The sequence below is a fragment of the Anabrus simplex genome, chromosome 1, assembly GCF_040414725.1.
Source record: "Anabrus simplex isolate iqAnaSimp1 chromosome 1, ASM4041472v1, whole genome shotgun sequence".
In the NCBI taxonomy this organism is placed as follows: domain Eukaryota; kingdom Metazoa; phylum Arthropoda; class Insecta; order Orthoptera; family Tettigoniidae; genus Anabrus; species Anabrus simplex.
Genome location: NC_090265.1, coordinates 1,636,106,134 through 1,636,127,305, shown reverse-complemented (window position 1 = coordinate 1,636,127,305; position 21,172 = coordinate 1,636,106,134). Strand labels below are relative to the sequence as shown.

The 21,172-nt window shown below is 41.2% G+C and overlaps 1 protein-coding gene across 1 annotated transcript in view; it reads right to left on the bottom strand.

Annotated features, from left to right (window-relative positions):
• LOC136858634 (myrosinase 1) overlaps positions 1 to 21,172 on the bottom strand; it is a 59,723-nt gene that overhangs the window by 15,292 nt on the left and 23,259 nt on the right. The window contains exons 6-8 of the mRNA XM_067138335.2: positions 17,011 to 17,105; positions 5,265 to 5,412; positions 565 to 716 (exon numbers count right to left, since the gene is read on the bottom strand). Of these exons, the coding sequence (XP_066994436.2) occupies positions 565 to 716; positions 5,265 to 5,412; positions 17,011 to 17,105 (395 nt within the window). The remainder of the gene's footprint in view (positions 1 to 564; positions 717 to 5,264; positions 5,413 to 17,010; positions 17,106 to 21,172) is intronic.

Sequence of the window (21,172 nt, the reverse complement as noted above, 5' to 3'; positions counted from 1 at the left end):
GGCGGATTGATAGCCTACCGACGACTCACAGATGAAGAAACATTCGTGGACGTCAGTTTCGTTCGGACGAGGAAGTGCAAGAGTGGATGCGGTTGTGGATCCGTCAGCGACCTACCTCTTTCTACAAAACTGGAATTGATCCTCTCGTCTCCCAGTGCAACGAACGTGTTGACGCTTTTAATAATTACTTTTGAATAAAACCATTCCATGGTCATGTTGTAGTGGGTGTTCGGTTTTCATTTGACTGACCTTTAGAGAATCAAATTCAGAACATTAATTCACGAACACGAGTTTTCTGTAAAGCCCACCCGATTAAATATAGGATGGACTGAACAACGAAGAAAGGGACAGAGTGAGAGGATGAAGAGAAGAAAAACTAAAACGTACTAATAAGTTCAAGCGCGCTTCTTAGTTGGGCATAACGAATCAAAAAACAGAAGTCTTGGAAGTTTTGTAGCAGAACCCGTTGTTGAGAAGTAGGCCTACTGCGTTGACAGCATCAGCTGCAGTAGTGCTACACATACCTTGAAGTATATTCTCACAATAATCGTCTGTGATACATACCTTAAGCCAGGGTGTTACTGGCGAAGCTGGCCAGGAAGGATCTTGAGAAGATACTATTCCAGAATCTCTACTCATGGACGGATTTTCTCCAGTTTCTCCCGATGTAATGAGCTTGGTAGAGTAATAGTTTAGACCAAGGAAGTCGTAAGTGCCTGAAAACCAGAACAGATGGTCATAAGATGTAACTAAGAAAAGGCCACACACCATCCCTTGGTGTTCCCATAGGGAAATTTGACAACATTTAAATCTGACAACATTTTTGTTATACGTTTGAATATTGCACGATATTTCTTTCTTTCTTAATATGCTTACCCTCTAGGGTTGGTTTTACTCTCGGACTCAGCGAGGGATCCAACCTCTACCGCCTCAAGGGCAGTGTCCTGGAGTGTGAGACATTGGGTCGAGGGATACAACTGGGGAGGATAACCAGTACCTGACCAGGTGGCCTCACTTGCTATGCTGGACAAGGACCTTGTGGGGTGGGGGATGGGAAGAACGGAAGTGATAGACAAGGAAGAGGGAAGGAAACAGCCGTGGCCTTAAGTTAGATACCATCCCGGCAATTTGCCTGGAGGAGAAGTGGGAAACCATGGAAAACCACTGCCACGATGGGTGAGGTGGGAATCGAACCCACCTCTACTCAATTGATCTGCCGAGGCTGAGTGGACCCCGTTCCAGCCCTCGTAGCACTTTTCAAATTTCGTGACAGAGCCGGGAATCGAACCCGAGTCTCCGGGGGTGGCAGAGAATCACGCTAACCACTACACCACAGAGGTGGACTCGTACGATATTTTGTAATCGATATACTCGTCCTTGCGGTAGCTGAAAATTTCGCTCACTCTACAGGTTATGAATACCTATGACTTCCACGTGTCCACTTTTGTTATCGTTACTTATTTCTAGGGCTCGAAAGTTGAGGAATTTTCTTTCTCGAGTGTCCGAAGACGAGGCCCAATGTAGGCCAGTAAATGGTGGGTTTTATTTGTTTTGTTGCCTTTCTTGGCGTTTTTGGCTTATTGTTCCTTTTTTTTGCAACTCCGCCTTACTTATATTCCTTTTTAGTGCCAATTCTCATTTCGAACCATTGGTTCATCCATCACCTCTTAAAAGTCCGACTCGTTGGCTGTACGGTCAGCGTACTGGCCTTCGGTTCAGAGGGTCCCGGGTTCGATTCCCGGCCGGGTCGGGGATTTTAACAATTGGTTAATTCCACTGACACGGGGGCTGGGTGTATGTGTTGTCTCATCATCATTTTCATCCTCATCAAGACGCGCAGGTCGCCTACGGGTGTCAAATACAAAGACCTGCACCTGGCGAGCCGAACCCGGCCTGGGATATCCCGGCACTAAAAACCATACATTTCATTTCACCTCTTAAACATATTTTCTCTAGTAAATATATATTAGAACCATATATGAAGAGAGAGAAGCTGAAATAAAAAAGAAAAGAAAAATGAAAGTAGTGCTTAAAACAATCCAGGGGTATCAAATTATGTGCAAGATAAGTGAAATATTGAAAGAAAATCTGGGTGTGAGTGTTTTTGAAGAGGAAGATCGCTCTTGATTCAAGTATGAACCCATAACAACTGTTGATTTGGAGGGAAGTTTCTCGATGTTTCGCAATGTGCTGTCTGATGACCGACAATCCTTTACAGCTAACAACATGGAGATGACTATTGTAATATACTGCAAAGCCAACTGAAGTAAGGTTTCCGAATTCCAAGCCAAATATGATTTAAGTTATACTAATTTCAGTTTATTTCTCCAGGATGTCCATTGCGGGTTAACTGAATTCATTTTAGGTGGAAAAAGTATTTCAGTGTAAATTCTGCAAGTACTTTTAACAAACACGGAATTCCTTTCTTTAAATTATGTTGATCTAAATATATATACTGTCTGAAAGAAGTATTTCACATACTGTATATATTTTTGCAAATGCCTTTGCTGGTGAGATGTAGTTTTTACCGAGCACTATGTTTTCTGGCATTGGCTAGAATAAATTTGTTACTTTCATTGACCTGTCTCAGTCTCATCCTTAGCTTTGACAACATGAAAGTGACCGGGTATGAGCGATTCTAGTATAATACCATTCCTAATGCAGCCAGTCTCTATTATGAATGGTGTGAAAATATCACTCAGTAGGGTCGGTTGGTGCATGCATTTCAGTGGGCTTGGCAGAATGATAAGTAATAGCAATTTCTGGCTCGGTGAGGAAGGCAATTGGAAACCACCTCACTCCTCATTTCCCTAGTATTAATCTTCAGTGACGTCTAGGCTTACTATGACAGCTATGGTGGAACTGTGGAGGATCAAACCAACCTTCGGGCTGAATACCCAACAAACATATTTTTGCACTGCATGTTGCGTACCACAAGCTTTTTACATTTATAAAACATCATATTCCTTCACTAAATATGTAAGTAAAAATACAATTATGAATTAATTTGGATCGCACTTGTACGTACTTTTTGCCAGTTTTTGGATCTTTTAGGATATTTTCGGGTGGTTTTATCTTTTTATACAAATTATAAGTCTTCAACACCCGAGCCCTACTTACTTAATTTCATATTTACTAAATAGTCCGAATAAATTGATAGAAATTGAACTCAAGATTCTCTCTAGGTGAATTCTGGAGCTCTTCTTTGTATAGGAAAGACTGTTGAATGTGTAAAAAGGCTGTATCCTGAAGTTCTTTTAATTAATTTATAGGCATTGATGTACCCCTATACATAAGAGAACGTGCATGTAGTGTTTGTGAGACTGCCGATTTTAAGATAAAGGCAAACTAAGAAGTATTCGAATGTTCAAAATACGTGAACCAAGCTTCAAGGAACTTACCAGTCACAAGAGATAAAACTGGCGGGTACCGAAACGGTCAAGAATATGTCTGAAATGGTTGTCATGATAATCATGTGACATTCCTTTACCCGTAACTCTGGGCAGTAGTCGCCCTTTATGAGATAAATGTGTCCTGGTTCCATTTGTTTGTTTGCTTGTTTGTATTATTGTCATCATTATCATTATCGTCGTCATTGTCATCATAAAATCTTGCACCATATAATGTACAGGAAGTTAGTGTCTAGGAATTGCTCCACATCGAAGTACTACACAGTCAAATTATCATTATGGCTAACAGCAGCATTTGACTTCTACAGAGAATCACAAATTGTGAGCTGGGGAGATGTATACATAAGGTCCGTAATTGACTGTCTGCACACACACATCACTTATAAGGCTTTTTCAGGCGTTAGTTCTATAATACCAGCGTTTCGTCACTTGCCACACAGCACGTTTTGCTGTGATGTGTAAAAGGTCCAAGTTATTTGCATTGCAAAAAACTGATGATTACCAACTTTCGACCTAAGTTTCGTAATATTTCAGAATCAATATAATTTGTAATGCGCTGCTGTGCTAAATATGTATCGTGACCGGACAAATGACATCATTGCCAATAACCATCGTATAAACTGCAGGGGACGACATACTCGATGAGCATCGGTGGCGAAGGTGTGCGAGAACCAGCAGACAAACTGCAGTGGAGCACTCACCATGAATGAATCATAGGGTTACCCGACGTGTGTGTGTCTAAGGCGACTGCGTATAGGGCTCTGAAGTTAATGGACGTCACTACACCTACGCTCCCGGCAGAATAGGCGTCAATTTCTGTAACAACATCAAATTTGGACCTCCGCTGTTAGGCGAATAATTGCTTTATCCGGTGACACCCGTTTATTGTTTCTTCGATTCGACTCCATGGCTAAATGATTAGCGTGCTGGCCTTTGGTCACAGGGGTCCCGGGTTTGATTCCCGGCGGCGTCGGGAATTTTAACCTTAACTGGTTAATTTCGCTTGCACGGGGGCTGGGTGTATGTGTCGTCTTCATTATCATTGCATCCTCATCACGACGCGCAGGTCACCTATGCTCGTTAAATCAAAAGACTTGCACCTGGCGAGCCGAACATGTCCTCGGACACTCCCGGCACTAAAAGTCATACGCCATTTCATTTCACTGCTTCTTCAAATGGATTAAGATTGACATTAGCATGCAAGGCGAGAAATAGGGGAGAAGAAACACCCAACTCGAAGAAAACAAGCTGATGGAGGCAGCATTGAAGTCTGGAGAAAGTCATCGTCGCTTTCTCTGGCACCACCTATCCATATGGAAGCCATTTTCGACCGTTTTGGTTAAGAATCCATTCTTGCAGATCACGTGTCCCCGTACATACTGTCTTCCCTGTGATGTATGGAATCTTCGAGCATGACAGAGTGACATATCACGCAGTTAGAAAACAATATCGGACAATGATTGAAAGATCACGACTTCCAAGTACTTCCCCTGCTCTGTAATTCTCTGAAATTGAGCCCAATTGAGCATCTATAGAAACACCTTGACCGTCGTGTTGGCTTTGTCGATGTTGCGCTACAACCCTCCTGCAGCTGTGGGATGCACTGCAGGTAGTATGACTCAAGATATCTGTGACAACCTACTGTACTAGCACCGCACTGAGTAGCTCTCACCTCTTTTAGCGGTTAGTCAGGTTTATTACATGGTGGTCACTCGACTATGTAAATCATCTGATGGACACTACATGATAAATTGTTATAAACTGTTTAAAATATACTCATGCGTAAACTGTCAGTCATTGTTTTAAATTATAGGCCCTAAATTACGGAAAGATTTTCGAAAGCTAAGTACTTACCTTTAATGTACTCGACCATCTCCTTGCTGAAGACAGGCAGACGAGAGCGAGTTCTTCCTTCAGCCTTGCTGTTTCTGTCCACAATCTCCCGAACTATAGGAGGGTAGTCACCCTCGGGGCTGAAGATAGGATGAGCGTACAATCCGAACTGCGACCACAAAGAAATATACAAATGACAGAAACTTTCCGACAAAAGAGTAGTGTTCCGAAAATGTTGTAATCTTTGGGCTGGGAAGATTTGGGAGTAAGGAGATGAGCTGCTCGAGTAACTGGTATGTTCCGTGCTATCAGATGAGAGATGGCATGGAATGACATTAGTAGATGGAGTTCTTAAAAGTAGAAGAGTTAATAACCTAAAGTTTAAATTCATGAGCGCGAATTGGGGAAAATATGTTTATAGGAAGGGGAATTAGGAATGGAAATAAATTACCATGGGAAATAATCGATAAAACCTTATTTATTTTAAATAATTTCAGAAAAGACTTGTCGCCATCTTGGAGATAGCCTTAAATTCAGATTAGTGATGACTGGTTGGCTGACTGATAATTATACCAATACAACCTTCGTTTTTAAAGAACTCTGAAAATTTAAGTTTTACCTTAGTTTTTATCTAAACCTGAGAAAATAAATTTGATTTTATTCACTTCCATAAGCAAAAGGAAATGTACAGTTGAAAATGGATATGTACTATTCAGGATTGGACTACTCCTTTCTCAACGGTAGGTTGTAAATACCTGTACAGTTTTAAAACAACCCTTCTCAGCAACCGACTCCTGGGACAGGAACTTCTGATGTCTTGTTTCCATTATCTACATTGCCAATTATTTTCAATTCATCCTACAGTACATTAAATGCAGGCTACCATGGAGACCAAGGGCACCGTGACAACAGATTCTGAAGTCACTTTGGATGGTCTCACTGTTGAATTTAATCCTCAGAATAATTTCTTCTAGAATTACTGGTGTCGTTTGCCTTCGTTTCGTTAATAATGTTTAACATCCAATCAATTAATGATCGAGTTTATGTCTATTCAGCATTCTTCTTCGTCTTCTGGTTCAATCACGCCATATATGGTTGAGTCTCACGTATCAAAGTTGCCTATCGTCGAACCATTAATCTATATATTTAAAACACTAAGCTGATTTTTGTTAGCGCGAGTTTCGAGAGAACGGCTGAACCGATTGACATCGTAAAGTATTCTGACGAAAGCTCTTCGTCTGTAGATTTTCAGAATGTATTTAAGAACATAAACATTTCTTGTTGTATACTTTGAAATTATTTTTAAAAATATAGCATTCTGATTGGCCAAAGTGCTCGCCAGTACTTCAAGGCCGCCTGAACCGTGAGCGCTGAGGCATGTGGTACGAAAGAGGAGGTTGGAGGGGGTAAGCACGCATGCTCAGTTAGACGTCTTCCTGATCAGCTGTACTTCGGCTTTAGAGATGGGCGATGTTGTTCCGGTTATTCCTGACCCGGACAAATACTATGTTCCAAATAACAATTTCAAAATAACAGTCCTCGGTTTAGAAGATGAGAAATTAGAAAATATAAGTAAACCTCGATTTCGTGAATGCTACTTCAAAAAGTGCTTCCTCACTGCGAGTTTCATGCTTTCTTTTAATAGATGCATTTAGGGTAGTTGAGTAGGATCGCATTAATTCAGAGCGAATTACTTAAAGACGTGATTACTTAACGAGACTTGATTATGTATCGTGACTAGACGAATGGTGCCATTGCGAAGAGCCAACGTGTAAACTGCAAGGGACCACATACCATTACTCAGTGAGCATCGGTTGCAAAGGTGTGCAAGAATATCAGTATGTATACCAATAAATCTGCATTGAATGAATAAGCTTTGCGCATGATTACCTTTACTCGTACGACGGTATTTATACTTTTAAAATAATTGTTTTTTGCTAGTTGCTTTACGTCGCACCGACACAGATAGGTCTTACGGCGACGATGGGAGAAGAAAGGGCTAGGAGTGGGAAGGAAGCGGCCGTGGCCTTAATTAAGGTACAGCCCCAGCATTTGCCTGGTGTGAAAATGGGAAACCACGGAAAACCATCTTCAGGGCTGCCGATAGTGGGGTTCGAACCTACTATCTCCCGAATACTGGATACTGGCCGCACTTAAACGACTGCAGCTATCGAGCTCGGTAAAATAATTGTTAGGATATATTCTAATACCTCTTATTTACAAATTGATGCACCTAGGTTATATAGCACAACACAAACAGTTGAAAACCGCGGTAAAAATCAGTGGTAGTTGTCGATGTACGTGTTCAAACGCAGCGAAAATTAAAAGGAACAAAGATAAACTGTCAGTGTCATGTCATGGACAATTGCTGCGAATTCACTGTCTGTCGAATTGCTCACTAAGACGTGCGCCGCTCACATATTCATACTATGCTATTTATCTTCCCTTGCCCTTTAATGTCCACTGCTGTTCATTGCACCCAGTAAATAATGTAGTTTCAAAGAACATAAAACCAGTGTAGAGAGCTAGAACTCACGTTTTTCCGAAGTCGCAGCAATCAGAAAACCAGCGGTGCTTGCGGCAAAGCTATCAAACATCCGAACACCAAAATTTTGCTAGAACAATTCCGCTGGAGGGCAGGCGATAAGGAACCAAAACGAAACTCGGTTATTTCGGAACAGGGTGTTGCGGAGTATTGTTCATTTTAAGAAAAGTTCAGAGACAGGAAACGTTCCAAAATATATGTTGTGTTATAGTTTGTCCATCTCTATTCGGCTTCTTCCAGTCTGCGTTGTGTCGAGTCGTTTGGCCGAGAAGAAGCTACTCAGCACGATTTTATTGTCTCTTCTGTAGTTCTCCCTGTATTTGCTAGCTTAAAGTGATTTCCCTTCTCCGTGTTGGCTCTCCTTATATTTGTTAGTTTGAGCGAGCTCGAGGAAAACTTAAAATGAGTGAACATCTTCCATTCCGGTAGTTACCAATCAATCAATCAATCAATCAATCAATCAATCAATCAATCAATCAATCAATCAATCAATCAATCAATCAATAACTACTTATCTGCGTTTAGGACAGTCGCCCAGGTGGCAGCTTCCCTATCTGATGCTTTCCTAGCATTACCTTAAATGATTGCAAAGAAATTGAAGATTTATTGATTACCTTGGTAAGTTATTCCAATCTCTACCTCCCCTTCCTATAAACGAACATTTGCCCAAATTTGTCTTCTTGATTTCCAACTTTATCTTCATATTTCGATCTTTCCTACTTCTAAAGACACCACTCAAAGTTATTCGTCTACTGATGTCATTCAACTCCATCTCTCCACTGATAGTTCGGAACAAACCACTTAGTCGAGCAGCTCGTCTCCTTTCCCCCAAGTCTTCCCAACCCAAACGTTGCAACACTCTTTTGTTGGAAATCACCCAGGACAAATTAAACTGTTTTTCTTTGGATTTTTTCCAGTTCTCGAATCAAGTAATTCTGGTGAGGGTCCCATACTCTGGAACCATACTCTTGTTGGGGTTTTACCAGAGACTTATATGCCCTCTCCTTTACGTCCTTACTACAGCCCCCAAAACACCCTCATAACCATGTGCAGATATCTGCACCCTTTATTAACAATCATATTTATGTGATTACTCTAATGAAGATCTTTCATTTCATTGTCACCTCGGTACTTACAATGATTGCAATAAGGAACTTTCGCGCCATCACTACAGTAATGAGACACGAGAGAACTTTTCCTATTTGTGAAACCCACAACCTGACTTTTAACCCCGTTTATCATCATACCATTGATTACTGTCCATTTCACAGCAATATCGAGGTCATTTTGCAGTTGCCCACAATCTTGTAACTTATTTATTACTCTATACAGAATAACATCATCTGCAAAAAAGCCTTGTCTCTGATTCCATTTCTTTACTCCTATCATTTATGTATATAAGGAAACATAAAGGTCTAATAATTCTCTCTTGAGGAATTTCACCCTTAATTATTACAGGGTCAGATAAAGCTTCGCCTACTCTAATGCTCTGAGATCTATTTTCTAGAAATATAGCCACCCATTCAGTCACTATTTTGTCTAGTCCAACTGCACTCATTTTTGCCAGTAGTCTCCCATGATCCACCCTAACAAAGGCCTTAGACTGGTCAATCGCGACACAGCACATTTGACTTCTGAATCAAATATATCTGCTATATCTTGCTTGAATCCTACAAGTTTAGCTTCAGTGCGATAACGTTTCCTATATCAGAACTGTCTCCTATCGAACCAGATATTAATTTCGCAAACATGTCTAGTATAATCAGAAAGAATGCTTTCCCAAAACTTACATGCAATGACTGTCAAAATGACTGGCCTGTACTTTTCAGCTTTGAGTCTATCACCCTTTTCTTTATACACAGGGGATTCTATAACAACTGCTATAGCTCCTTCATGCAAACAATAATCAAATAAGTACTTCAGATATGGTACTATACCCCAACCCACTGTCTTCAGTATATCCTTGAAACCTTGTCAATTCTAGCTGCTTTTCTAGTTTTCAACTATTGTATCTTACTGTACATGTCATTGTCATGATATGTAAATTTTAATACTTCTTGGGCAACGGCTGTGTGGCCTAGTAAGTGGTCCTGAGAGTCGGGATACCAGTTGCTATGGAATGGGAGTGGGCATCTCGGACATATTCTGAGTCGGGGCCCTCCTTGTGCTCAGGCGGCTAGGACTATACAATTCACCGGTGGTCCATAACCCGTTAGGGCAGAGATTCTCACTTGGACTATGTGCAAGTAGGGCAGCATCCTGCTTCATGAATTAACCGAGCTCAGAACACTTTAAGCAAGCCTCGGACCTATGGGAGTAATGGAGTCCCACTCCCATTTGACAGGCGAGGGACTCCTTGGAAACAACTTGGCGAACGAAATGGAATTCGATGGGGAGCTATCAATATTAATGGGGCTTACGGAAGAAAGAAGGTAGAACTGGCTGAGTCAGCAAAGAGGATGCATCTGGATGTGCTAGGAGTAAGTAATATTCGGGTAAGGGGAGATAAGGAGGAAGAGATAGGAGATTATAAAGTGTACTTGACGGGTGTTAGAAAGAGAAGGGCAGAGTCTGGGGTAGGGCTCTTTATCAGGAATACCATTGCACGCAACGTAGTTTCTGTTAGGCACATAAATGAGCGAATGATGTGGGTAGATTTGTCAGTGGGAAGAATTAGGACAAGAATTGTGTCCATGTATTCACCATGTGAGGGTGCAGATGAGGATGAAGTTGACAAGTTTTATGAAGCATTGAGTGACATCGTGGTCAGGGTGAACAGCAAGGATAGAATAGTGCTAATGGGCGATTTCAATGCGAGAGTTGGGAATAGAACTGAAGGATACGAAAGGGTGATTGGTAAATGTGGGGAAGATATGGAAGCTAATGGGAATGGGAAGCGTTTGCTGGACTTCTGTGCTAGTATGGGTTTAGCTGTTACGAATACATTCTTCAAGCATAAGGCTATTCACCGCTACACGTGGGAGGCTAGGGGTACCAGATCCATAATGGACTATATCTTAACAGACTTTGAATTCAGGAAATCTTTTAGGAATGTACGAGTTTTTCGCGGATTTTTCGATGATACAGACCACTATCTGATCTGTAGTGAACTAAGTATCTCTAGGTCTAGGGTAGAGAAAGTGAAATCTGTCTGCAAACGAATAAGGGTAGAAAATCTCCAGGACGAGGAAATTCGACAGAAGTACATGGATATGATTGGTGAGAAGTTTCGAACAGTAGACAGTAAGCAGGTTCAGGATATAGAAAGTGAATGGGTGGCATACAGGAATGCTGTAGTAGAAACAGCAAGGGAATGCCTAGGAACAACTGTGTGTAAAGATGGGAAAAGGCGAACATCTTGGTGGAATGATGAAGTGAGAGCAGCCTGTAAGCGTAAAAAGAAGGCTTATCAGAAATGGCTCCAAACAAGGGCCGAGGCAGACAGGGATTGGTACGTAGATGAAAGAAACAGAGCGAAACAAATAATTGTTGAATCCAAAAAGAAGTCATGGGAAGATTTTGGTAATAACCTGGAAAGGCTAGGTCAAGCAGCAGGGAAAACTTTCTGGACAGTAATAAAGAATCTTAGGAAGGGAGGGAAAAAGGAAATAAACAGTCTTTTGAGTAATTCAGGTGAACTCATAGTAGATCCCAGGGAATCACTGGAGAGGTGGAGGGAATATTTTGAACATCTTCTCAATGTAAAAGGAAATCATCATGGTGATGTTGCAAACAGCCAAGCTCATGGGGAGGAGGAAAATGATGTTGGTGAAATTATGCTTGAGGAAGTGGAAAGGATAGTAAATAAACTCCATTGTCATAAGGCAGCAGGAATAGATGAAATTAGACCTGAAATGGTTAAGTATAGTGGGAAGGCAGGGATGAAATGGCTTCATAGAACAGTAAAATTAGCGTGGAGTGTTGGTAAGGTACCTTCAGATTGGACAAAAGCAGTAATTGCACCTATCTATAAGCAAGGGAACAGGAAGGATTGCAATAACTATCGAGGTATCTCATTGATTAGTATACCAGGCAAAGTATTCACTGGCATCTTGGAAAGGAGTGTGCGATCAGTCGTTGAGAGGAAGTTAGATGAAAACCCGTGTGGTTTCAGACCACAGAGAGGCTGTCAGGATCAGATTTTTAGTATGCGGCAGGTAATTGAAGAATGCTACGAGAGGAATAGGCAGTTGCGTTTATGTTTCGTAGATCTAGAGAAAGCATATGACAGGGTACCGGGGAAAAAGATGTTCACTATACTGGGGGACTATGGAATTAAAGGTAGATTATTAAAATCAATCAAAGGCATTTATGTTGACAATTGGGATTCAGTGAGAATTGATGGTAGAATGAGTTCTTGGTTCAGGGTACTTACAGTAGTTAGACAAGGCTGTAAACTTTCACCTTTGCTGTTTGTAGTTTACATGGTTCATCTGCTGAAAGGAATAAAATGGCAGGGAGGGATTCAGTTAGGTGGAAATGTAGTAAGCAGTTTGGCCTATGCTGACGACTTGGTCTTAATGGCAGACTGTGCCGAAAGCCTGCAGTCTAACATCTTGGAACTTGAAAATAGGTGCAATGAGTATGGTATGAAATTTAGCCTCTCGAAGACTAAATTGATGTCAGTAGGTAGGAAATTCAACAGAATTGAATGTCAGATTGGTGATACGAAGCTAGAACATGTCGATAATGTCAAGTATTTAGGTTGTGTGTTCTCCCAGGATGGTAATATAGTAAGAGAGGTTGAATCAAGGTGTAGTAAAGCTAATGCAGTGAGCTCGCAGTTGCGATCAGCAGTATTCTGTAAGAAGGAAGTCAGCTTCAAGACGAAACTATCTTTACATCGGTCTGTTTTCAGACCAACTTTGCTTTACGGGAGCGAAAGCTGGGTGGACTCAGGATATCTTATTCATAAGTTAGAAGTAACAGACATGAAAGTAGCAAGAATGATTGCTGGTACAAACAGGTGGGAACAATGGCAGGAGAGAACTCGGAATGAGGAGATAAAAGCTAATTTAGGAATGAACTCGATGGATGAAGCTGTACGCATAAACCGGCTTCGATGGTAGGGTCATGTGAGGCGAATGGAGGAGGATAGGTTACCTAGGAGAATAATGGACTCTGTTATGGAGGGTAAGAGAAGTAGAGGGAGACCAAGACGACGATGGTTAGACTGTGTTTCTAACGATTTAAAGATAAGAGGTATAGAACTAAATGAGGCCACAACACTAGTTGCAAATCGAGGATTGTGGCGACGTTTAGTAAATTCTCAGAGGCTTGCAGACTGAACGCTGAAAGGCATAACAGTCTATAATGATAATGTATGTATGTATGTAGCATTAGTCACCTCCTCTATCTGGACATTAGCCTTGTAGCCAACAGTCTTTACATACTGGTGACCGAATACTTCTGCCTGTTGAAGATCCTCACATACACACTCCCCTTGTTCATTAATGATTCCTGGAATGTCCTTCCCGGAACCTGTTTCTGTCTAAAAATACCTATACATACCATTCTATTTTTCACTAAAATTTGTATGACTGCCAATTATGCTTGCCATCATGTTATTCTTAGCTGTCTTCTTTGCTAGATTCAATCTCCTAGTAAATCCCTTCAATTTCTCCTTACTTCCACAGCGATTTCTAACTCTCTTTCTTTTCAATTTACACCTCGTTCTCAGTCCCTCACTTTTTTGTTATAATGCAGTTGATTTTTACCACCCCTTACCATCTTTTAAGGTACAAACCTGTTTTCACATTCCTCAACAATTGCTTTAAACATATCGCAGATTTTTGCCTGTTTACTTGCCGTTTTCCTCCGACCATGGCTAATTTTTTAAAGACTCCCTCATGCCTGTTTTATCAGGTACTGTCTAACAGTCTTACTATTAGGACCTTCCTTTTTTTCATATTTATTTTTAACTATATAAAAACAGCTCTGTGATCACTAATACCATCTATTACTTTTGTTCCTCTATAGACCTCATCCGGTTTTACCAGTACAACGTCTAGAATATTCTTCCCTCCAGTTGCTTCCACCACTTTCTGAATCAGCTGTCCTTCCCATGTTAACTTATTTGCTATTTGTTGTACATGCTTCCTGTCGTGTGCATTACCTTCCCAAAATGCATTTGGCAAATTGAGATCTCCGACTACAATCGCATTCCTTTCCATATCGTTTCCCACATAGCTTATTATCTTATAAAATAATTCTGAATGAGCATCAGTGCTAGGCCTGTAGACTCCAAAGGCATCAAGTTGCCTGTATCTTTAGAATACCTAGAATTCCATGTTCTGTGAAGCTTCAAATCTCCAGGCATTCTGCTAGCTTCAGCGAAGTGAGTCGATCCTCCGGGTCATACTAATGTGCTAAGTTTCAAATTTGATTTGGCCGACTTTGTACTCATTACAAACAAGAACAACTTTCAATTATTAATGAAATTTTTGGCGTGCTTTAACAAAACAACACAAATGTCAAGACTGCGTTTTTCATGGGTGGTCCCGGGGGCAGCAGAGAAACATTCAGGATATATAATACAATAGTGCTTCAATTTACGGCTGCATGTTATATAAGTACCTTGGACAGGAATAGCCACTGTTTTGCTGCCCAGCAGTTGAACTGGGCCGAATAGCTCGGACGGTAGAGCGCTTGGCTTTTGAGCCCAATTTGGCAGGTTCGATCCTGGCTCAATCCGGTGGTGTTTGAAGTTGGTCAAGTACGTCAGCCTCGTGTCGGCAGATTTATTGGCTCGTTAAAGAATTCTTGCGGAACAAATTTAAACACCGTGACGTCCCCTAAAACCATGTAATTAGTTAGGGGGACGTAAAATCGATAATATTGTTGTTAATAATAATAATAATAATAGAAGCTTTTGAAATGTGGTGCTACAGAAGAATGCTGAAGGTGAGATGGATAGATCGAATCACGAATGAAGAGATACTGAATCGAATTGGTGAGAGGAGATCGATTTGACTAAATTTGACGAGAAGAAGAAATAGAATGATAGGACACATCTTAAGACACCCAGGACTTGTTCAGTTGGTTTTTGAAGGAAGTTTAGGTGGTAAGAACGGTAGGGGTAGACCAAGGTATGAATATGACAAGCAGATTAGAGCAGATGTAGGATGCAATAGTTACGTAGAAATGAAAAGGTTAGCACAGGATAGGGTGGCATGGAGAGCTGTATCAAACCAGTCTCTGGACTGATGACTCAAACAACAACAACAACAACAAATAATAATAATAATAATAATAATAATAATAATAATAATAATAATAATAATAATAATGTAGCTTTGTTATTTTGCGTGCAACTAACTACAGTGAGTATCTCTCAGCGGTAGACCGGCAGGCGCACCCAGCTTATCTGCCTCCACTTTGACTCATCACTTCCCGTTACACAGCGCAGTGACAGCGCCGGAATACTCGCACTTCGCAGTTCAGGTCCGTGCTTAGAACTTGAACGTTTTTTGGTTGTTGTTGCTATTTGCTTTACGTCGCACCGACACAGATAGGTCCTACGGCGACGATGGGATAGGAAAGGTCTAGGAGTTGGAAGGAAGGGCCGTGGCCTTAATTGAGGTACAGCCTCAGCATTTTCCTGGTGTGATAATGGGAAACCACGGAAAACCATCTTCAGGGCTGCCGACAGTGAGTTTCGAATCCACTATCTGCCGGATGCGAGTTCAGAGCTGTGCGCCCCTAACCGCACGGCCAACTCGCCCGGTAGAACGTGTATTAAGCGTTGATCTGTCGCTCCAGCTGTTCTTGAGTTGTGAAGTGTTACTTCAGGGTATAGTTCTCATAATGCCTCTACGTGTGTACACTGTAGAGGAAAGGGTGTTTACATACGATAATTATGTGAAAACAGAGTCCTCTAGGGAAGTCGTTAGGCGATTTGTAACACAGTTTCCAGGTGTACGCCCTCCACATAGAGAGACCGTGCGGAAACTCGTAAACAAATTGAGAGGAACTGATTCTTTACTCGATAAGAAGCGAAGTGTCAAAAAACGAATAATCAACAAGAAAGAGTAAATGAAATTGCAGAAAAATTAGAACATACGCCTAGAAATCCCCAACACGTCTTGGAAAAGTAGGCGGCATTTCTAAGTGTTCAGCATGGTGGGCTACGAAGATGTTAAAATTGAAACCATACATTGTAACTTAATTTTTAATTACGAATTTTCTTAATTTTTATTTTCTTAATTCTTATTTTCTTCATTTTGTTATCTCATGTCAGGCACGGATGAAGTGAGCGAAATGCTGTCTTGTGGTCATGCCGCGAAACGGGGAGTGATGAGTCAACGGGAGGCAGATAAGCTGCGCGCTTCTGCCGGCCAACAGATGAGAGAAACTCGCTGTATTTTCGCTCTTTGTAGAGCCACAGATGAGCCAAAAGTTTGTCCTACAGTAGTTATTGTACATGACAGTGTATTTACCGGCACGAGACCGACGTATTCGAGCACCTTCAAGTACCACTGGACTGAGCCGTGATCGAACCCGCCAACAACGGCTCAGAACGCCAGCGCTTCTTCCGTCTGAGCCACTCAGCCACTTTATTTACTATCACTATTATAAGACGATGGACTGCCGGAGCTTTGTCCAGTAACTGGCTCATAATATACTATTAATACTACTCTGCCTCTGAGGATCAGCGGTAGAGTGTCGGCCTCCGGATCCCAAGATAGCGGGTTCAAACCCGACAGAGGTAGTCGGATTTTTGAAGGGCGGAAAAAAGTCCATTCGACACTCCATGTCGTACGATATCGGCATGTAAAAGATCCCTGGTGACACATTTGGTGTTTACCCGACAAAATTCATTAAAAATCTCAGCCATAGACGCCCAAGAGAGTTTCGGTTTACTCGGTCTGCCATCTAGTGGTGGCCTAGAGTAAAACGGAACGTCGAAATTGACGAGCAGACAGCCAGATGGCGTCAAATTGAAATGTCTGCACACGGTAGCTGAGGCCATACGATTATTATTATTATTATTATTATTATTATTATTATTATTATTATTATTATTATTAATACTACTAACACGGCTCTTTCGTGTTTAAGTACTTCTAAATTGAATAACAAGTGTAGGCTAAAAGAGTCTTAACATGTACACAACACGACTTCTTCTTCTTCTTCTTCTTCTTCTTCTTATTATTATTATTATTATTATTATTATTATTATTATTATTATTATTATTATTATTTAATGGTAGAGGTACTTACGCTGAACTGCAAACCACGGCTAGCAGCGGCGATGTCTTCCGTGGAGTTGGTCAGGGGTTCGTACCACTCAGTGTTGAGAGTAATGCCCACCTTTCCTAGAAGAAATAGACAAAAACTATTGAAAATAGCCACTTGTCATATTTAGTAAATTCCAGGTGCTGTGCGCTGAAGAATCGATCGTAGATAGGTAGAGTTCTCCGCAAGAACTGCTGTAAGCAGTACTGTTCTGTGAAACGTTACACATGTTACACAAGATTGTGAGCAACTGCAACGTGACCTCGAAAATGTTGTGAGATGGACAGCAGGCAATGGTACGTTGATAAACGGGGTTAAAAGTCAGGTTGTGAGTTTCACAAATAGGAAAAGTCCTCTCAGTTTTAATTACTGCCTTGATGGGGTGAAAGTTCCTTTCTGGGATCATTGTAAGTATCTAGGTGTTAACATAAGGAAAGATCTACATTGGAGTAATCACATAAATGGGATTGTGAATAAAGGGTACAGATCTCTGCACATGGTTATGAGGGTGTTTAGGGGTTGTAGTAAGGATGTAAAGGAGAGGGCATATAAGTCTCTGGTAAGACCCCAACTAGAGTATGGTTTCAGTGTATGGGACTCTCACCAGGATTACCTGATTCAAGAACAGGAAAAAATCCAAAGTAAAGCAGCTCGATTTGTTCTGGGTGATTTCCGACAAAAGAGTAGCGTTACAAAAATGTTGCAATGTTTGGGTTGGGAAGAATTGAGAGAAAGAAGAAGAGCTGCTCGACTCAGTGGTATGTTCCGAGCTGTCAGCGGAGAGATGGCGTGGAATGAATGACATTAGTAGACGAATAAGTTTGAATGGCGTTTATAAAAGTAGGAAAGATCACAATATGAAGATAAAGTTGGAATTCAAGAGGACAAACTGGGGCAAATATTCATTTATAGGAAGGGGAGTTAGGGACTGGAATAACTTACCAAGGGAGATGTTCAATAAATTTCCAATTTCTTTGAAATCATTTAGGAAAAGGCTAGGAAAGCAACAGATAGGGAATCTGCCACCTGGGTGACTGCCCTAAATGCAGATCAGTATTGATTGTGTTGTAATGTATTGTATTGTATAGTTACATCCCGTTGTATATTAAAAGAACAAAAAAAACTGACTTAGCACCAAACGTTCGCCTCCGTAGCGTAACAGTTAGCCTCATTACCTGCCATCATTTAAGGTCCTGATTCGATTCCTGGTGAAGCCATATATTTAAGAATGGCGGGAGGGATGGTGTGTTGTGAAAATGATACATGCGGCTTACCTCCATTTGGCAGGGTGGTTGTGTTAGAAACAAGTTGATTTTTTTTTTTTTTTGTATCAAATATTATAGTTTGAGTTTTGTTAGGATTTATTAGCAAGCTGTTATTTTGGCATAGACATTCAGTCGTTGTAAGTCAAAATTTACTCTGCCAATGGCTACATCTATGTTTTGTAGATATGAGTGATAATAAATCTGAAGATCATCTGCATAGATGTGGTACTTGCCATATACGTATTTCAATGCGTCCCCTATGTCGTCCACACTAACAACAAACAAAAGTGGGCCCAAAACCGACCCCTGCGGGACATCCATTTACTTGTTATGCCATGCTGAGTACATTGTTCTCAATGATACACGTTGCCGACGGTCAGTGAGGTAGGAACTAAAAAAATTAAGAAATGTCCCATTAACGTAGAGACTACGAATTTTGAACAGTAGTAACCCAGGTATAACTGTGTCAAAGGCGCTGCTTAGGTTTAGTAGTATTGCTACAGTCACATATCGTTGGTCTATTGCATATCTGATATCGTCCGTAACTCAAGGTAATGTCCGACCCAGCGGTGTAGAGGGAAAAGCGTCCGCCTGTCACCGGCGGCCCCGGGTTCGGTTCCCGGCCGGGTTAGGGGATTTTAATTGTAAATTATTAATATCCCTGGCCTGGGGACTGTGTGTTTGTATTTGTCGTTCCTTTCCTCACATTCAATACTCTACACTTCCACAATTCCACTTACAGGCAGGTTCCTATCATATAGTGAAAGTAGTGGCAAAATATCTACAGAGGTCGACACCACGAACAAATATCATTTTTAAAAACTCACAGTAATGCTGTCGCGGTACTATGTCCTTCTTTAAAGCCGGACTGAAAAGGGTCAAGGAGGGAATTGTGGGTCGGGTATACAGTGATTTGTGCATGAATCAGACGTTCGAGTGATTTTGTGAGGGGTGGTAGAATTAACACTGGGCGGTAATCTGATGGAGAATACAAGGTAGTGTTTTAAGGGATTGTCCTGATTAGTGCGTTTCTCCAAACGTTAGGGAATACTCCATTGGTCAGGCAGAACTAGAATATGAGAATAAGTATTGGCAGTACAGTCCCGATTATGTTTTTACCGCCATTTCCCTTCGCTTCAGCAGTGATAGAGTACAGCACACGTTTAACATCATTTGCGCTAACGGTGTGGAAAGAAAACTGGTCGCGCTAGGAACGGCATGCGGAGTTTTTGGGTCCGACTGGTCCGACTTTTGGATGAGAAAAGTAATCATTTAACGTATCTAGAGGTATGGTGGGAATGTGCTCTTCTACGGCTTTGCCTATGGCCAAAGACCGTAGCTTCTTCCAGGTTTGGTTTAAATTATTATTTCCCACTAACTGTTGACAGTACTGGCATTTACTCCTTCTAATTAGCTGTTTAACTTTGTTCCTCAGTTTCCTGTATTGCTCAAAGTCATCTTTATTACGTGTTCATCTGAATTGTCTGTACCAATGGTCACGGCTGGCCATAGCAGATCTTATCTCGGTCATCAGCCAGCGGGAAGGGGGGGCGGGTAAATCATACCTGCATTTCTGGAGCATGATTTCGTACAAGTCCAGCACTAATGAGTTGAATCTGTTAAATTTTGAGTCAATGTAATGAAGATTACGTATGTCATCCCACGGTAAGTTATATGCGACACTGCGTAGATCATCTGATTCAATATGTTTCATGTCACTTAAATTAACGTAGCGTGCTTTATCCTTCGGTCCTGAGATAGAATAACATAAATACAGAAAGTCGTGACGTGAAATCTCAGGAGCTGGAATCTGGCCGTGCATAATGAATTTCTGGGTTTGATTTAAAATTATAAGGTCAATTAATGTGTGAGCCGAGTGATCACGGTAGTTGAAGTGGTTCGTAGAGTTAAGTGGTAAAAGCAAAAAGCAAAGCAAAGTCACCTCCGTACAGGCCGTGAAGGCCCTTGGAGGAGTGGAAGGTAAAGGCTTCCACCTTTGTTAACCTCGGCACGTGATGGGGTAGAGTGGTTAACTCTACGCCCGGCCGCCTTTGCCCCCAGGAATTAACCTGGTACTCATTTTTGGTGTAGGCTGAGTGAACCTCAGGTCCATATGCACCTCCGGAAGTGGAAATCTCGTTTCTTAAATTTTAAGGCTTCCTGACGGGGATTCGAACCAACGTCCTTCCGGGCGAACCGAGCACGCCTTTACCGCCTCGGCCAGGCAGCCCTTAGAGTTAAGTGGTAGGATTTCCATACTCAGAGCATGGAATACGTGAAACAATTTATCCGATTCACTTGTTTGTTTTAACAAGTCATTATTAAAGTCACCCATGACTATGACATCTTCGCAGACCGAGATAAAATCTGTTAAAGCTGCTTCGAAGTCTTCCATTTGTCTAATATTAGGTGGCTAATATACAATTCCTATTAATATTTCCTTACTACAGTTGAGTTCAACAAATATATAATCAGGTCGCAGGGGAGGGCTTGGATCTGAGGTGCAGATAATCTTACATTTTACATCATTCCTGTATTGAAAGGCTACTCCACTTCCTCATCTGTCAGTGCGATCATGTCGTAAGAGCGAGTATCTGTCCAGAGTTACAGCACATGGCAACAAATCTCTGCGTAACCAGCTTTCTGACTGTATTAGCTCGATTGCCGTAGATACGTCAGAAAAATAAGTTGTTGGTGATCAAAAAGAATATGGAGTCAGTTCTAAAACATCTGCGGTATAGAATTAATATATGATATAGTAATAAAACCATTGGCAGTTCCCACATACAATATTTCATTGTTGCTTCAGCATATTTATATCCGTATAGTGAAAGCAGTATGAGCAATATTATTCAATGTTTGCTACATAATACAATACGATA